Raw genomic sequence first — 16,715 nt, forward strand, 5'->3', positions numbered from 1 at the left:
TCTCGGTCCGCGATCGGAGATATGGAAAGCGGAGTTACGACGATAGAGAGCGAGATCTAAATTTATAGCTATTGCAACTGATTTAAACGGATATACGGAATGGACCGTTTTGGCAAAATAAATGTGTCTGTTTCGTAAATTACATTTTTCACGATTTATCCAACTTAGTTCGCGACACTCCCAAACTAACAATATGCTAGATTCTCGCGGAGACAGTTTCTCGCGCATTTCCAAATAGCAATTTAAACGGGACGAATGACACGCCTGCCGTTGAAAAGCTCGAGGCAAGACGCGAAGATGACGGATAAAAATAATTATTTAAGGGAACACCGATTGATGAAATATGGATCCTAAGAGATTCGTACGATGCCCTCCCGCGGCTTGGTGCGAAATCCCTGGAAACAATAAACTTGTCTGTTCGGTCTTCCACGCGAACCAAGCTATAACCGCTACCACTAACGTACTACGGCACTGCTATACGTTCAAAATTCATGGCGCTATACCCGCTATATTGCACTTGCACTTGGTGGCTAGGTGTTATAATGGATATCCTTTAATACTAACACATTGTATATATGTAACCTGTATATATGGGGTGACCACTCGCGCTTTCACGTACACAAAACACCCGCGTTCGAATTTTTGTCGCGAAATCGTGTAGCTGCATAAAGTTCACGCCGCATATTGTTGATTATCGTTTCTATTTTTATTCCTCGTTGGAGTAAAGTATGCACAACAGAATCTGCTGTAAAATAGAATTATGATGATATTTGATCTGATCATTTAATTTATGTACATTTGTTAATTTTACATTTTTCCAATGCAACATTTATTCCCTTGTGTAAATGTATTAATGAGAACATTACATGGATATATTATATTATTGATTATCGTTATCAATTAACTGTATCTGACTTGGGGAATATTAAATGTATTTAGTATAATTTATGGAAAGAATATCGATTACATTTTTAATATCTTTTCTCATATAGATTGCTAATTTGATTTCTCGGAAATTATTCTTATTATTAAAAAATTTCTGCATAATGCAGTAATAATAAAAATCTCTTCTCGTTGACGTCACTGTACGTACGTGTCTTTTGTCTCAAAACTGTATGATTGAAATTAAAAAGGAAAACGTCAATCTTATACGCGGCGCAAATTAATGGAAACACACGCGAGTGTACATGACTTGGGCGGCCAAGTGTTCATTTCGAGACATGGATTTCAATTGATTCTATATGGAAGGGATCTCTTGCGAAAGGAGCCACCTTGTATGGGTGCGGAGGGAGCGTGTGCAATATGTATCTTCGTGGAGGATGTAGGAAGGAATGTATACAGGTGAATTCTCTATGGATACAAGGGTTATAGAGGGTAAGGTCCCGCAAGCGATATTAGGTGGAAGGGGCATCTGTTCGCTATGGCCATGTATGTAAGCCGTTAGTGCCAATATAGTGTCTGTATATCGCTCCGTCCGACATAACGTTTCAGGGTGTATTATATATTGTCCGTAATCGAAGATCTCTCCTAAGACCTCTCCACTTGATAGGAATCCCGAAAGGAACCCGAAATATTGATACTCGTGAACGACAAAGTGCCTCGTAGGGAAAATCTTTTCGTGCCCTCGTAAAAATGCAAACATAATCGATAAAAGCGTACCGAAATAGTACGCGTAGTCGAAGATTGCAAATAAAACGCGGCGAATACGTAACGCAAGAGTATTAAAAATTGATGAAGTAAAACCTCGGATGGTGTAAAATGTAAATGATAAATGAAGGAAGTTTCTCAAATTATAAGAAGCTTAGCCGTCGAGATACTTAAAGTTGCGAAAAGATATCAGACGTTTAATTTTCCACTAGAAAAGAAAATTGATTCCAACTTGGTCGGGAAGACTATTCGAGGCAAAGCGCGCTTCCAGAGATCGTTTCGTACAACGCGCGAATGAATATGTTGGGAAATCGTTAGCCATACGTATAATTATTAACCGGTAACATCGATCGCGGCGGTACCAAACTTCATTAATAAAGCGCACCGATCGAGGAGCTCTTAATTAATTCCGCCGGGGTGAAAGTTTCGCAGTTACGAGGGCGCACGACGAACAAGACGGTTTTCTTAATTGAGAAAAATGATTTAATTTCTTCGCGATATCGTTTGCGGTGGAGGACGAGCAGAAGGAGAGAACGTCGGTCGGGGGTTGGCCGAGACGGGGTAACTCGAGAGTGAAAAGAGGCAGTGGAAGGCAGACCGAGACTCTCATCAAATATGAATGGTCGGAGAGGATGGGTGGATAAAGATGGGGGAGAAGTACGGTGAGCATGAAATATTTCCCGGTCCGGGAGTGCATCGCGCTTTCACTCGCCTAGGAACAGCTCGCATAGGAGCGGAAAACTTCTAGATGGGTATCAACCGAGTTCCGACGAGTTCCAGCTCTCAATTCTACGTAACACCCCGTGACTCGTGGTTTCAGCGGCGCTTGTAACCACCGCTATGTCGGTTTTTACACGTCATAATGGATACATATTGCCAAAAACTGCATTCACCTACCTCGCGATGTGCATAATACACGTGGCATTCCATGGGGAGCGAGGAAAACCGGATGGAAATAAAATTTTAAATCTTAATTCGCTTAGATCTTCAGTTTTGATTAGCGATCTAATTGCATACCGTTTAAAATTCGTCCTGTTTGCGAAAGTAGTTTCGGTTCACTTTGTATAAACGTCGTAAAATATCATCGTGTAACTATGTCAGCTCCGGTTGTCTTGCAGAACATTGTTTTCCACTACGTTCGTATCCGCGTCGCAGTTATTGTATTAAAAAATACAAGAATACCTTAATTTCGGATACTCCCTCCCAGTCCTCCCATTTTTTTACACGCGTTATGAAAAGCGCGAGATGCAATAAGTGCAACGTACTCCACTCGTTTCATTTCGCATCCCGGGAGATTGCACATTTTAAAACCGTTCAAAATACTTCGGAGAATAATATTTATAAAATCGTATATATTAATTAATATTTAAAATGTCGTACTAATAAAATTCCTGGCTGGTTTTCTACGAATTGGTGCTTTTTCCAAAAGTTTAGTCTAAACCGCACGAAAATACCTAGTACGCGGCTTTACGTTTTATGTAGTTTCGATTTGTCTGGTCAATCCGTTTATATCACTCATTTTTCACATGAAATCCCATATACCTATACGGTACTATAAGATTATGTTTTTACGCTCTCGCAAAATGCACTTGAAATGTATCGTCGCGCACAAGTCGTATATTTATATTCCTCGGCCACTCGACTCGCGGATTCATCGAAGACTTTTACATCCGACTTTCCGCAGATATGTCAGTATACATCGATTCCCGAATTTCTCGCCGTGAATCGAAATCCTCGTAAATCGTCGATCGCAACAGCCCGCAGCGGCCGAGCGCAATAATTAACGCGCCCGAACTCCTAATTGATTGTCTCGCTGATTTACCGAGTCGCACAATTAATCGGACATGAGTTATCGGTGTGAGTACTGGCCGATAAACGAGAGTTTAATTACCGCTGCTAATTACGACTTACGATAGATGAAGAAGAGAGAAAGGGGGAGAAAGCGACACACCGACACACCGGGGAAGTTTTTGGCGCGAATCGGCAAATCGAGCGGTATTAACGGGGTTGAAGGATACCCGGGGAAAAAAGAGAGAAACAGAGCGAAGAAGAGCCAGAGAAAAACCGGGTGGGAGATGAAATGAGAGAATCACTGTGAGAGGATGGGACGTGGAATGGGGATGAGACAGCGGCAAGGGGTTGTCGATCGTACAAGGAATGGAAGCGGAATAAAACGGAAAAGAGAGCAGAGAGAGAGAGAGAGAGTACGAAAAACAGGAAGAGAGAGGAGAGAACTAGAAGGGTGACGAGGGATGGGGAAAGAAGTGGCAGAGACTTACATTTCCCACGGGGTATCCCTGCTACTCTCGGGCTTCTTACTTACGGATTGATACTCAATTTCCACCGAGTTTAGCCCCCATCGAGGGATCATTGCGCCAGATCGCAGGAGCTCCTTTCGATTTCGAATAAATTCGATAATGGCGAATAGGTAGCTGCAGTTCGGTGGAGGCGCGAGACGAGGGTTGGACAATCTCACGTTTTTGCTTTAATCGAGCGGACTGAGCGTTAGCTTAGCATCGACGAATCCCAATGTCATTGTTGCATCCTCTCGAATAGGTAGGAATGACGATTCGCAGAAGCGAAGGCGTCAATATTGGGCGATAAAGTGGATTGGAAAAATTTATGCGAATCTCTTGATTTCTGCGCGCAACTCGAGTCGAGTGTTACGAGACGATTGTAAGGTGCATTGTCCGCTTCAGATTTATATATTATATAAGAATGAGATGAATTCTTTCATTTTCCAATTTCAAACAAATTGTAGAAATGAAATGGACCGATTAATTTATTTGTTGTCAAGATGCTTAACATCAAGTATATAATTACCAAAGAAATCTCAAGTGAAATGCTAAATTTCGTAATATCAAAATGAACACGTTAAACACGATATACGCGTACGGGTTCTCGTTCGATTCGAAATCGCCAAACGTGTCCCGCTAACTTAGGAAAGTCGTATCCTGGCTCTCGCGCGCGACACAGACATTTACATCGAAACGACCTTTACATTACAGCCATTATCGCAATCAAGAAGTTGGTACGGGCCGCGTTTCTCCGGGATTGCGAGGAGCGAAGGAGAACGCTCGAACGCCGTCGACTTACTTACTAATGAACCCCCCGGTCGATTCCGGGGACGGGTAATTGTAACGCGTCCGAATTAAGTCCGGAGGAAGAAGAAGTATGAAGTGCAAACGACAATTTTCCACGACGAATATAGCAACGGCGCTGATGTAACAGTTCCGGCAATTACGGCGAATTATATTAACCACATTCGCGCCTCGCGTTCTCTTCGTCGCCATCCTCTCAAAGCGATGTGCCCCGATCGCACACCGCCCTCGTACGATCCGGCACCCTCGTCGAGGCCTGTTATTCGGGCTTGGGAACTCGTGCGAAACTAATTCCAGGCCGCAAGACGGAAGTCGACTTTAATGACTGTCGAAAGTTACACACGTCCTTATCCAGATCAAACTTGGAAGAGACTCTAACCGGAAGGAATCATTCTGGACTGGAGTGCGTTTCGGCGTTTTCGTAGTGCGCGACATATATTATTTCTCATACGTCTATCAAGAAAATTACAAGGCGTACGAGGATATTCTCGAATTATCGAATAGGCCAAGTTTAGCATATTTCCGCCTTCTCGAACTCTTATTACGGGAACTGTGCACAACGTTTGCGAGCTCACGATCTCATAATATTCATTAATGATTCGCACGATAAGAAACGACTTCCATTAATTTATAAACTTACGGGACTAAATCCCATGACTTTGAGAAGCCAGACGGTGAGGGCGAGGTTGAGAATGACGATGACCATGAGGGTTAACACGAGAGAATAGAGACATTTTTTCCTCCAGCCGTAGACCCCTAATCTGAAGCCACTTTTACATGGCGTGGTACCGGAAGCGCGCTCCTCCAAGACGGAAGCTGCCGTTCTCGAAGACGATCCCGCCGTTTGCCGTGCTCCACCGCGTCGACCTGCACTGCTAGAAGTGCAGGGCTCGTCCGACCACCCTCCTTGGCCCCTGGACATCCTAAAAGAATATAATCCAGATTTAATATCAACGCAGAAAAATTCTTAACGCTTACTGATTTTAATTAAAATGAAGAAGTAATTAATTTTTACGTTGATCTGGAAGAGAAATTAATTTAGGAGCTGCGACTAGAGGAAACGATGACAAGTGAATATAATTTATCGGATCTATCAGAAACAATCAGTTTTCCCGAGGCAATTGAGAATTTATTCTGGATGCTTTGTTTTCCACCCTCTCCCTATGAATTCATGCACGTTTTCGTGCTACAAGCGATTTCACGCCGTAAATTGGCAGATTACGGTTACGAGATACAAACGAGATGCGTGTTATAGCTACAGGTCGTTACACCGTGCAGTTGCGAGCCATTAATAAGACTACAATTACGAGGCTGTTCTTTCTGCCGTGATCATTTATCAACGGTTTATACCTCATTCTTGAACACCGGCTGCGCGGAATTGTGTTCAGGGAGGCGAAACGCGTCACGAAAGACAGATCTTCCGGTTTTTTCTCCGTTCCAACAGCGTGAGATACTTTATATCAGACGTGCATGGCCTGTAAAGACGGACTCCGTCGAAGATCACTTCGCGAAGTCTTCCCTCGATGCCGAACTGATAATTTCGTCAATTCGAACTAACGAACGCGCGCGACTAACGGCAACTTTTTACGAGAATTTCCAGGCTCCCTTATATTACAAGTTAAATTAATGGAAAAAATGCGATCGATACTCATATTCGTATATAATAATATTACAGTGGAAAAATGCATTCGGTATATATCAAATTGATTATGCACTCGGAGAACATTTGCATATCGATGCAATCCATTTTCGTCGGCCGTCCCCCTCTTCGTATTAACTATAACGATAAAATAAATCTGCTGACTTTTACAACATGACGAAACCAACATTACACCTCGAATCACTCACGTACGTCATATCGCGATCGTCGCTTGTATTAATTATAACGATAAACTAGGTTCGTTAGCTGTCAAAATGATAAATACTTTTCATTTTAAGATTCTCTTGCACTTGACTTAATATTTTAATATCTTCTCGCATTGATTATAAGAAGATAGGTTTGCTAACTTTAACAAATCGATAACAAAAATTTCATGTTTTGAATATGAATATAATATATATCCAAAGATATGTATTTTTCAATATATTTCGTTGTTATAAATATAAATATATTTTATCGTTTCAAAACTTGTAAACTGGAGACGAGATTTGTTACATGCAACATCAATTATTTAGAAGAATAATTTGACTCAATACAAACGTAAACGCCATTTAGGTCCTGGGCAGCTGGAGGTAGCCAATTAAATTAATATGTGAAATCATATACTGTATTTTTTCCAACCTGTCCTGCGCGCCGTTACTTCCGGACATATAACACAGGTTTTTCGTTAGGCGGAATCATCGTCAGTGAATTCACGTGTTATAAAATCGCTGAACGACTTTTCTAATTATTTTAAAATGCTATACTTAGTATTCATTACAATAAACCCCTAACCCTATTGAAATTAAAGTTCTTATTGCGAAAAATATTACCCCAGTCAGGATTCGAATCTGGGACCTCCCTCAATCCGTGACGGGCGTCTTAACCAACACGATCACCGAGACTGTCAGGGTATAGCATTTTAAAGAGTCTAGAGTATACTAGTAGCACAGATAATTAAGTATGGCATTTTTAAATAATTAGAAAAGTCGTTCAGCGATTTTATAAGACGTGAATTCACTGACGATAATGATTCCACCTAACGAAAAACCCGTGTTATATGTCCGGAAGTAACGGCGCGCAGGACAGATTGGAAAAAATAAGGTATATGAATTGACATATTAATTTAATTGGCTACCTCCAGCTGGCCAGGATCTAAATGGCGTTTACGTTTGTATTGAGTTATATCTTGAAAAGGTCCTGAATATACTTTAGTAAAATAATTGAATTGAATTTTGTATAGACCATGCCTTACACGTTCTTTAGATCACTCTTTGCGCAAGCTCGCGACATCGTTAAATCGTGAATCAGTCATGTGGTAAGATAATAATGGCTCAGAAGCGAAATAGCTTGCCGGATTACGATATAGAAGTTAATACGATTCCGCATTTTTATCGGGCATACGTCCGAAACGAGAATCACGAAACATAGAGACGGAATACGGAACAACGGGAACGAAAGGGAATGAGATAGAACCAGAACTTATGCAAAGCTGGCCGCAAAATGCCTGACGTAACTTTCCTACCTAATCCCGGAGTCGTAAGACTTTGGAGAGAAGGATCCTTCCCATTCTCGCTTTTCAAGTCGCGAACCTCCTTCCGCTTTTCTGCTTATCCGTTTTTATTTTCGTTACGGAATGAGAAGTGTTAGTATGAAGCCGAAAGAGGAGTAGGGAGAGAAGATGGAGGAAGAGGGAGATCGGCGATGCTGCAAGGAGCGAGAGGTAAAATATTCAATGCCGACCTTCCATCCTCTTGTGGATAATTATGCCCCTCGCTGGTATAAAGAGCTCGGTAGCTCGAAATTAAAAGCACTGGAGATAAACCAGCGCGAGAAGAGCGGCACGCGGTCGCTGACTGTTCCAATTTTCCCGACACGATCGTGCCCGACTCTCGACTGAGCTGATCACTTCTCGATGCATTTTAGTAATTTTTTTTACCTGCCAAGAGACACACTCGTTTCGCGTTTCTGTTTCTCTGGATTTTGCACTTTTTACTACGATTAGTAGTGGATATTGTCCATTAATTGGTTCAACGATAAATTTATAACATTTATAATTTATACAATGTTATCTCTCGATCGCGCGTCATTAGGCCTTATAAGTTTTTGCGAGAAGAAGATTATTTCCGAGTGAGAAAAGACGAGAAAGCGGTTTAATGTTGGACTTGCCTTGACATGAAATTCTCTCGTTAGAACCGCCATGAAAATTACAAATGAATTTCGCGATACCATAAAACTAACTTGAAGAAAAGAGGGAGAATAATCAGGTCATGTGCTCTTTTACGCAACGAGTGAGAGAGCACCGAAAGTGTAAATTTATTTAATGCCCCTTGCATATCTTTCTTTTTAAGTGCCCGCGGGGGCACGATGAGGGTGGGGATACGGCGCCAGAAAATGAGCATTATGAATTCAGGCTTCAAGGCACAATTATAACGCGGAAATATTTCATGGGCCATAAATAGCGCGTCGGACGTATGTTAAACGTTCGCCGGAACTTTTGACGTAATGCTAAGTTAGCACGGCGACCATTATTTTGCAGTCCGGAGCAGAAAATGCATTATAAGTTACGGAATTACCACTGCCTACCTACGGTAATGCGGGGCAGCGCAAGAATATTTCGAGAATTCGCGCCGCTCGCACGTGTGTTTCACGACTCGCTCTTCACAATTTCTATACGAGACCCAGATCGGTTGATATCAATGCCCGAGCATTGCTGCTTTAACGCGAGATATAATTGTCAGACAGTGACTCGTATTTCTTCAATTCGAAGGACGTGTTTTTATGTAACATGAAGTGGAAGTCGGACAGCCACATTCAGCGCAAAATATACGACGCGGAAATACGCACCACTAGACAGTTTACTTTCGACGACGAACAATGGCCAGCTTAATAAAATGTACGGTACGTACAATTACGGATATCATTTATTTCGCGCGGGTGACAACGATGGATTACAACGGCAACCGCAATTTAGATTCTTTGCTGCTGCGATCTCGGTGAGGCTCGCCGCGCGGGATAGATTTATTTCCCGCTTTAAGCGCCTAAAAGCCCCTTCCCGGATGCAGATAGGGACGTTGAATGAATTAATCCATACCACATTTGGGTGGTTGTAAGAGTGTTTAAACGGGGCGGGAGCCGGGGGTGGCGGATGGAGGCCCGCTTGTACAGCAACCGTTGTTTAAATCGTAAGCCGAGCTTAAATTGTCTGCCATCCAATCCTAGGTTTGCGCTTGACTCAAGTTGCAGGCAGGTATAACTCGGCGTTATAACCGGCAGGAAGCATTATGGCCACCATTGTTCACTAATATCCCGCTTCCCGTGTTACCGAAGTTGTTTCTAGGACGCCGATGACAGCTCTTGCGCCGCGCATGGTTGCGGGACGCAACAAGCAGTAATACGAAAAGCCAAACACGTTGTTTTAATAGATAGACCTCGCTCGTGTAATCGCGACTTTTATCCAATTTTTTATCTGTCCCAATAAGGCGCAAGGAGTGACATTAGGTGCACATTAAATGGGATTAAAAAATAAATATTAAATCTACAACTTGCCCGAAATAAATTTGTGTATTAGTCTATTTCTAATTTCCCGACACGCACGGGGACAGATGGGACAATTTTGTCTGGTCTACTTAATTATTACAGAAATCTTTAGCTAGGTAAAAATAGGAGAAATAAAGCGATCGGACGAAAAATCGTTTCCTCTTTTATGCTCAACAATAAAAATATGCAGACGTCGGCTGTTCGAATGAAAGCTAAATCCTTCTTTGAAAAGGCAAAGCAGATAGATGTATTTGTCGATGAATCCAAGTTCGATAGCCTACTCGACTCGAAATGTTGATCTCTTTGCAAGCTTCTTCGAACTAAGAGTGAATGCAAGCAGATTTGACTTTGCGATGATGACTGACAAGACGATTACAGACAATGTACGAAAGGTAGAGTCGAAATTTCTGCAATTAAAAGGAACGAGAAATTATACAATTCACGTAGCAATTATTAATTCTTTTAATACGAAGCTTTTTACGACTCTCTGTAATCGAATTAAATTCACTCGATGTTCTCCCTTTTATCTTTGTTCGATGATTAAACTTCTACTCATATTTACATATCGTCAATGGAAAATAATTAATTACAAAGTGCTCCTAGTTCTGGGCAGCATCTGATCTTTTCTTCTGAAACTTTTTCTCCAATTTTCACGCGTTCTTTGCGAAACAGTCCTCTTGCATTTCACTTCTCAAACACCATAGAGCTGCTAATGCATGCGGTAACACGCACAATAGCGCACGAGGACACGACGGAACAGCCTGACATGACAGAGGACCTGCTCCTGCCACATCAAATCAAGACATCTCTCTACGCGGATTAGCCATCTAGATAGGATTAAGATTCACGTAGCCGTTTACGCGAGCGCAAGGCGCACGCTGATCGAAGGATCCGTCGAAACGGACGTAGTTAATTATTTTCTCGCGGCGCATCCGTGTCGAGAAGCCACGGCTTTATCGGGTAGTTAGTCGATCACCGCACCCTTGCGGTCTTTTAGCAAGTGGGGGTTTAATTGGACGGTTTGACTTCTACATCGTTGATAATCCTCTCGGATGGCCGCGCCAAGCCCGCAAACTAAACACACAGTTCACCCCGGATGGCCACTAATAGACCCTCGCTGCACCCGAACGCGTCGCCTTTTTTTACGCGTGCAAGCCCTCTTCTTCTCCCTCTGCCCCTATTCTTCGGCGTATTGCTCTCCCCATTCTTTTCTTCCGCTATTGCTCGGCAATTTCCATGAAAAATGTCGGAGGTGTATGGAGGTGCGTTATATCGCAAGCGCCTTTGACTATATGATGACGTGACTAGGACGTACATCGCGGAAATTGCAAGCCCTCCCCATTAACCTTTCTGCCGACTCTTTTCGATTTTACCGCGCCACGCGGTTCATTGGAATAAAATTGAATCGGCCGACGTAGCGCGGCACAATGAGTCATTTCTCGCTTCATGTCAGGCAAAAGTGATTTCCTGATGTGGCGCGCATCTCGTCTCAAGCCTTGTTATTATGTGCTATATCATGCGAACGCGTCGCTTTACTCTTCTCGCCGTGTTTTTGCGGCTATTTATTTCTTCCATCGTGCAGGGCATAATTTTATTATGCAGCACATGTATGTTTGATTGAGTATACATAATGTTGAATATATAATAAAAGTAAATAAGAATTTCAATAATTTGCACAAACGCTGAGCGTCAGCGCCGATGGACGAGGACGTTGGAAATTTCAAGCACCAACTCGATACGAAAAGACAGAGAAACCGTATCGAGGTCGGACGGGAAAAGAGAGCATAACGTTCTCGAATCAGGACATTAAAGGTCCGATATTTCCCGAGGGTCGCGCGAAACCCCTTAAGGGAGGTCAGTTATTGGCCGCGCAATTCAATCAAAAGATCAAACATCGAGGGCCCTCTCGTACCCTTACATAGAGAATAACTTGGAAATCATAACGGCCGCCTCCTCCGTTGATCCGTCGCTATTTCCAAAACACGTTGCCGCAAATTCGTGCCGAGTCGGAGGACAAATCACGTTTCCGCGGAATTCCTTTCGAGGGAATGAGGAAAATTGTTGGAGAGAAAAGTCTCGCCGCTTTTTTCCTCGTAGTTACGCGAATCTCGCGAATTCGCAATTCGAGTTCCGTTTCCGCAAATTCCGCTTCGAAAATTCGGGATATCGGGCCGGATTGCGAGAAAAGTAATTGAAGTAACGGATTACGGGTTACCTACGGCTAATTAAAGCCGACACGGCGCGCGGCCGCGCATCGTAATGAAGCACGCGTGAGAGATTCCGCGGAGTACGTAATGTTGGTAATTTGCGCTCGCGGCGGCCATTAGCGGTGGTAATTTGCAACGAAAATAAATACTTTATTTCGTTTGCCGACCTGCCTTCGCACCCTCCACTCGCGCGGCCTGGGACACGACGCGGTCAGCGCGTTAATAAATTTGACGTGCGAAAGGGCGAAAGCAGGAACGTTGCGCTTAATGCGCAGATAGGCATTTATGAGCTAATCATTCGGGAATCATCGATTTATCGCTCGACGGCCGACCAAGTAAATTAAAAGAGCAGGTGCGCCGATTATTAACGCCCGTTACCGCGTCTCGCTGAATACAGTTAGCTGTATGTATGTCGTTAACATCAATCATCGTCATTGGCGTTTCACCCCCCAGTTACACGACGTTGATGAGACACGACACGGCATTAATACCGCGTAACATCTTGCGGGCGTTGTACGCACCTCGCCACACTGCAAATCTATGCTCTCGAAATAATATCGCGGCTTGCTGCCGTGATATTTCTTATGTAGCTTGCAAATCCTACATAACGACCGGTATTTATCAATTATCCGTTTCCTAATATTACGCTGGACGTAGATTCGCCAAGATTAAAAGGATTTATTGTTTCATCGTGGAACAATGGAAAGTTGTTCGAAACGAAAGTATCAGGTTTCGTTTTTCTTTGCACGACATTCGCGTTATATTTTATTCCGATAAAATATTGGAAGAAATAAAATTATTGAATATGGTTAATTGAAAAGTGTGAATTATCGTGCAGATGATTAATACGAATTATCTCTTTCGAGAGTTTCATATCTCAAACGTCATCGTGACTCTTTTTCCGCGCAAAGTCAAAAGAATCTTCAATTGTGTCTACGGATGCTATCTCTGTCCCAAGTAATCCCACATTAGCCCAGTTACTAGCAAAACGTTTCGAAGCCATCCAGTAGAAGAGTTTCCGGACGCCCCGCTTCTTCTCCCGTCGTTTCTCTTCTTTCTCCCTCACTTTCTGGCTCCATTACACCCTCACTTTGGCTGCTTACCAGAATCACTTCGAGAGACTCCTGGTATTTTCGTACCGCTCCGGTTCAACAGTCTCAACGACCATAAGCCGCTACTCCTATTTTTCTGGTCGAGATAGAGTGGATATAAACAAAAGTCCGATAAAGATTTTAGTGCCACGAGCAATTTTAAGCGACGGCAATATACTTTTACATTTCTAATCTGTCTTTAATTTCAATTCATTTGCATTAACTGTCAATATTCTAAAGTAAAATATGTAAATGATGCTTTGCCAATTTTACGAGACAACACTTTTGTCATTCTGAAAAAAAACCATTTTGAATATTTGATTTATAAATCCTGTCACGTTAAAAACCAAAATACAAAATATCCGTCATCAGACAAGTTATTTTTAATAGTTTAGTTGCGCAGAATGCCACAATTTCGAGTAAATATTTGATGGATTAATTCATCCGCCACAGGTGAAAAATATTTGCTGGTGAAAGTTTAATCTCACGGCCACAGAAATAGTTAGATCATCTACGAAGAGCGGAGAAATATTTAATGTTACCTATATAAAAATGCACGTGTATTGTTATATTTTCTGGTTTAATCAAATAATCCGAATAGAATTTTTCTTCAATAAAACATGACTTCCTCCGTTGTTTTTGTGAAGGTTGATAATGGTACTGATGGCTATCTGTTACATATTTCACCATTCAATGCCGTATGTATATCCCGCTATTTACGGTGAAAATTATTTTTTGCGTCAAATTTCGCTCAGGATTCTATCGACATACATTCTCCGGGTTGTCCCGACATATTTAATTATTTCGCGAGATTATCGCATTAGGTACACGCATTCAAGTCGGTAAGAGCATTAGTTCTCGTTCTTGTCTCGTTTATCCCCCGACATGCGGGCGAAAGCTCTTGTTCTGGATGGCTCAAAATGACTTTACGTCGATAACGTTGACAGATCGAAAGATAACGAAAGCATTAATAGCCTTCTCGGCTCCCACAGCTATCTATTCATCACTATTTGCCTCCGTTAATATCTCCACGTTTGCATTGTAAGTAAGACACACGCGATTGATTTAAAGTAAAGTCCTCTATTATGAGATAGGCTTATTTCGCGGATGGTTTTATTCGCCTTTCCGTTTACTTGATTCGCACGAGAGCTTTTAGTTAGACAAACAAATGTGTTTGAAATAATTTTATTCTCCAAGTCAAATCATTTTCTTATCTAATTCTTTTCGAGTGATCAAGCATCGCATTTTAAATATAACGGTGTTGCCTACGTAAAGATATTTCTTGAGATTTGTTTTTATCACGTTGTTACATTCGGAGCTTTGTCTTTTTATTATTTAATTATCATCTTAGCATTAACTTTATTTCGTGGATTCAGCATTCTAAAATTTTTATAGTCTTCTTTCTTTTATGAGACTACATCGCTGAAATCTCATTTTTGGAAACTTAGCAATGCCTCTAATTCCTATCGATACTTCGACAATTCTCGAATATTTCGTGTGTCGTAGCAGTAGGATTTCTCGATCGCTCTTCGTATACAATACGTAATTATCTCCCGTACGATTATTTAATTCCTGTGTGTAATCATTCACGCGGATATCGATGAATACTCGGTCAAACGGATAGATACTTCGCGCGATTTATTCGCACATAGCGAATTGAACACTTTCAATGCGACGAGACTTCCAAACTTTGATCACATACTTTTACAATCCGTAATGTTTATTGATCATTTATTTGAAACACAGGAGACTGTCGGTAAAACAAATAACGTCAAAAATGTTGCATAAAATGTGATTATAATTAAGTGTACATTCGTCAGCGAGTGTTGTGATGTCGGATTGCGCAGATCAAGTGACTTAAGTAAACGGAATGATGTGATGTGTCAATCGTTCAATTACACTTGTACCTCACGGAATTTATACGCTCGAGGTTTCAAACAGGAAGCATATCTCCCCGATCAGTGTATTTTTATATGATTTTCTCGGTTCAATTGATTATTGAATGGACTCAATATACCTGAGCGGAGTTGATATGAACAAATTTTTGTCGACGTTCGAATTTCTTCAGGACGAACTTAAACGTGTGTAACGGGTCGTTCTTCGCGGTCGGTTTTCGCGATCGGTTTTTCCATCGAATAATTTTCATTATTAATTTTTTTATTTCACTTACAATATTAGTTCCAAATTTTCACGGGATATAATTAAAATCAGTACGCATGTAACGCGAAATAAAATTTTTTCTCCTATACATATATTTTATACTTACAATTCCGAATTGAAAAACGGTCACAAAAAAACGATCAATCTATATTCTCAATTAAATAACGGGATTAGTTAAAATATATTCGGTCAATTTTATGCGGTCTATTTTACAAATTTTTACAGATATATATATTTTTTTAATTAACCTTTCATTGTCGTGTATGTTTCAATCGCTGCTCATATACGCTCGCATACGCTTATAATTCGAATCGTACGTAACATCGATAATGATAATAAATCGACAATGAAAAGAGTTTCTCTCTTTCCTACTGATGTCTGGTCGAAATGTGACCAGATTGTATGGCCAGAGGCGACGAGAGGTAGGTCCAATCTGGCCCAACGAAAGATTCAACGAGGGAAGTGGTCCTTGTTGACCACGATGGTGAAATACACACAAATTATATCTACTTGCACAGATTTTTTTTATTTGCCAAAATTCGGGTGGGTTATTCTTTTCTATATTTTCTCGCATATACTATACATATGCGAGATTAGAAACAAACTGAATTATACCTCCATCCAAATTGTATTCCCAATAATCGCGTCGCGGTTTTATTTTAAATAAATAAATTTTAATTAAAAATTTGTAAGTTTGTTTGAACGGGTAGGTAAGAACATGGACAGATAGGACTATAAATATGAATCGGAATACAAGTGTTTCCATACTTTTGACAAACCCTGTAGAAAGCTAGAACTCAAATGTGTTTAACTGCCACAGAACAACGTCCCCAAAAAACATACGATGCACAGTTCGAGGCACATCGCCGCGCGAGACGCCGCATATACGCGCCGTCTGCTGCTTTTGAATGAGGATTAAGATCGTGAGTCGATATGATCGTCAATAACTTCGCACAGAAAAATCGTAGGAAGTTGATCCTGGTCTCGTTGGAAAACTAAGATTTCAGCGCTTCTAACGAGATAAGAATGGCTCATCTCGGATTATTAGTTCATGAGGCATTATTAATAAATTCTGAGAAAATTGATTTTGTCCCAAGATCAAGAGTGTGAATTAATCTTTCGATTAGATGAATCTCTCTCACATTGTGCATTAAATAGCAACACTAATTTATGTTCACTCAATATTCATTTTTCTAAATATACACATATGTAATTGCACAGCTTCTTGTTGATAATCCCCTCCTCGGGTACTACCTTGCCGTGGTGGAGGGGCTTAAGTACCCTGAAGGGTTACTCTCTAAAAGTCAATCAGTGGATTATCACTGAAAAC

General features: G+C 41.3%; 1 protein-coding gene across 2 annotated transcripts in view; it reads right to left on the bottom strand.

Annotated features, from left to right (window-relative positions):
• LOC105568852 (zeta-sarcoglycan) overlaps nt 1–16,715 on the bottom strand; it is a 203,557-nt gene that overhangs the window by 15,731 nt on the left and 171,111 nt on the right. For both annotated transcript variants that reach the window (XM_012024844.1, XM_012024845.1), the window contains one exon: nt 5,389–5,671. In XM_012024844.1, coding sequence (XP_011880234.1) covers nt 5,389–5,671 — 283 coding nt within the window. The remainder of the gene's footprint in view (nt 1–5,388; nt 5,672–16,715) is intronic.

This window comes from Vollenhovia emeryi, unplaced genomic scaffold (assembly GCF_000949405.1).
Source record: "Vollenhovia emeryi isolate VEMERY1.0 unplaced genomic scaffold, V.emery_V1.0 DF939127.1, whole genome shotgun sequence".
NCBI lineage: Eukaryota > Metazoa > Arthropoda > Insecta > Hymenoptera > Formicidae > Vollenhovia > Vollenhovia emeryi.